General features: G+C 61.9%; 1 protein-coding gene across 1 annotated transcript in view; it reads left to right on the forward strand.

Moving 5' to 3' along the window:
- LOC123503220 (zinc finger protein ZIC 4-like) overlaps positions 1–2,083 on the forward strand; it is a 27,989-nt gene continuing 25,906 nt past the window's right edge. The window contains exon 1 of the mRNA XM_045252773.1: positions 1–1,411. Coding sequence (XP_045108708.1) covers positions 616–1,411 — 796 coding nt within the window. The 5' untranslated portion in view covers positions 1–615. The remainder of the gene's footprint in view (positions 1,412–2,083) is intronic.

Consider the following 2,083-nt stretch of genomic DNA (forward strand, 5'->3'; position numbering starts at 1 on the left):
GCGTGTGAGGCAGTGGTGGCGAGGCGGGGCCGCGGGGTGGACGCGTCCCGCCACTACCATGCCTGATGGAGGCCAGGCTTTCCCTCTCAGGGCCCTGGAGCCTACTGAGCCCCGCTCCGGGAGTTCAAGATTAGCTCCGCCTCCCATGGATTTCCTGCTCCCTCCCTCTGGCGGCCGCTGAGGGAGGTAAGTGGGCAGAGTCCCCAGGGGAGGAGCCACCTTGCCGCGGCTGGCAAATGGGAAACGCCAGCGGCCGGGGGAGGAACAGAGGGCGTGGTCCATGTGCAGGTCCCGCGCCAATCAGGATGCGGTCCGGCGAGCCCTGCTGCGCGCACCACTGGCCCGGCGGGACCCCCTGTGGCGGGCGGCGAGGCGTGCCGCTATAGCCTTAATGATGAATCGGAGGAAGTTCACACGAAGCCCAGGTGGTGTGGTGAATGTAGCGCGTCGCACCGCTCCGGCGGACTCAGTCGCTCGCTGTGTGGCGGAACACGCGGAGTGCGGAGAGTGAGAGGCGTGAGTGCGAGCAGTGAAGTGTTTGTGGTGTTATTGCTGGAACACATACAACAACAACAACAATAGTACAGGAGCAGCGCCGCTATTCATTGCTGCATCATGTTGAACCCTTTCATGGATAGCGGCCACATGGGGTCGCTCATGGGGCACAAGCTGAGTCCTCCCACCCACCACATGGGCACGGAGGGCCTGGCGCACACCCAGGGGAACCAGTACAACAACGGCTACGGCATGACCCACCATCCGGTGCACCACGGCCACATGAGCACCTACCCGCGGGAGCTGTTCCTGCGGCGGGACCACATGGCCTCGTTGGGCACGCTGGGCACCCACGAACTGGCCAATAACCAGCACATGTTCGGGGCAACGCTGGGCCACGACCCCTCGTCCATGATGTTCCCGGGCCTGCACGACGCCCACCACGGCCACATGAACAACATGAACAGACTGGCCGGCATGGACTGGTCACACCAGCAGATGGGCTCACAATTCCACCATGGCATGAACATGAACCACATGAACCCCATGGCCGCGGCGCACGCCCCCGGCGCCTTCTTCAGGTACATGCGGCAGCCCATCAAGCAGGAGCTGTCGTGCATGTGGGTGGACCCGGACCAGCCTAACCCCAAAAAGCCGTGCAACAAAACGTTCACAAGCATGCACGAGATAGTGACGCACATAACAGTGGAACACGTGGGCGGACCGGAGTGCACCAACCACGCCTGTTACTGGCAGAGCTGCCCCCGCAACGGCCGCAGCTTCAAGGCGAAGTACAAGCTGGTGAACCACATCAGGGTGCACACCGGGGAGAAGCCCTTCCCCTGCCCCTTCCCAGGTTGCGGCAAGGTGTTCGCCCGTTCAGAGAACCTCAAGATACACAAACGAACGCATACCGGTGAGTACCAACTGTGTGTGTGTGTGTGTGTGTGTGTGTGTGTGTGTGTGCGTGCGTATGAGTGCGTATAAGGTAGCGTAGCATAGCAGCCAGCCCCGCCAGGCCAGCCACCGTGCCCGCCGCCTGGCTTGCCTCACCTCGCCTTGCTTCGCCTGGCCTCGCCGCACGTCAGCCAGCGCCGTGCCTTGAATTAAGTCCATTTAAACGATAAACTGTTAATTTCCACGCGGCTGAATTATAGGCGAGGCGGCGGGAAGGCGATCATTTATCTTGTTGAAGTTTGGAACGTTAGCCGAGGGCGAGGCGGGCGGCGGGGCGAGGGGCGGACGGCCGATGGTCACCGCCGCTGGTCAGTTAGTCTGCCGCTCGCCGCACCGCCCGCACGCTCCTCCGCTGGTAAGAGAGTCCCTGGTGAACTGTAGGATACCCCAGCGTGCATTCCATCCTATATACTGCCTTGTGTGTGCGTAAGAGTGACGGGGAGTGTGGGATTGCGGTGTTAGGATGAGTTAGCGGTGGCTGTAGCGGCGGCGGCGGTAACAAACACCGCCCACCGCCGCCCGCCCGTACGTGTGTGTGTGTGTGTGTGTGTGTGTGTGTGTGTGTGTGTGTGTGTGTGTGTGTGTGTGTACGTATCGTCGCTGCCCGTGTGTCAGGATGGTGAATGCTCCT

This window comes from Portunus trituberculatus, chromosome 13 (assembly GCF_017591435.1).
Source record: "Portunus trituberculatus isolate SZX2019 chromosome 13, ASM1759143v1, whole genome shotgun sequence".
NCBI lineage: Eukaryota > Metazoa > Arthropoda > Malacostraca > Decapoda > Portunidae > Portunus > Portunus trituberculatus.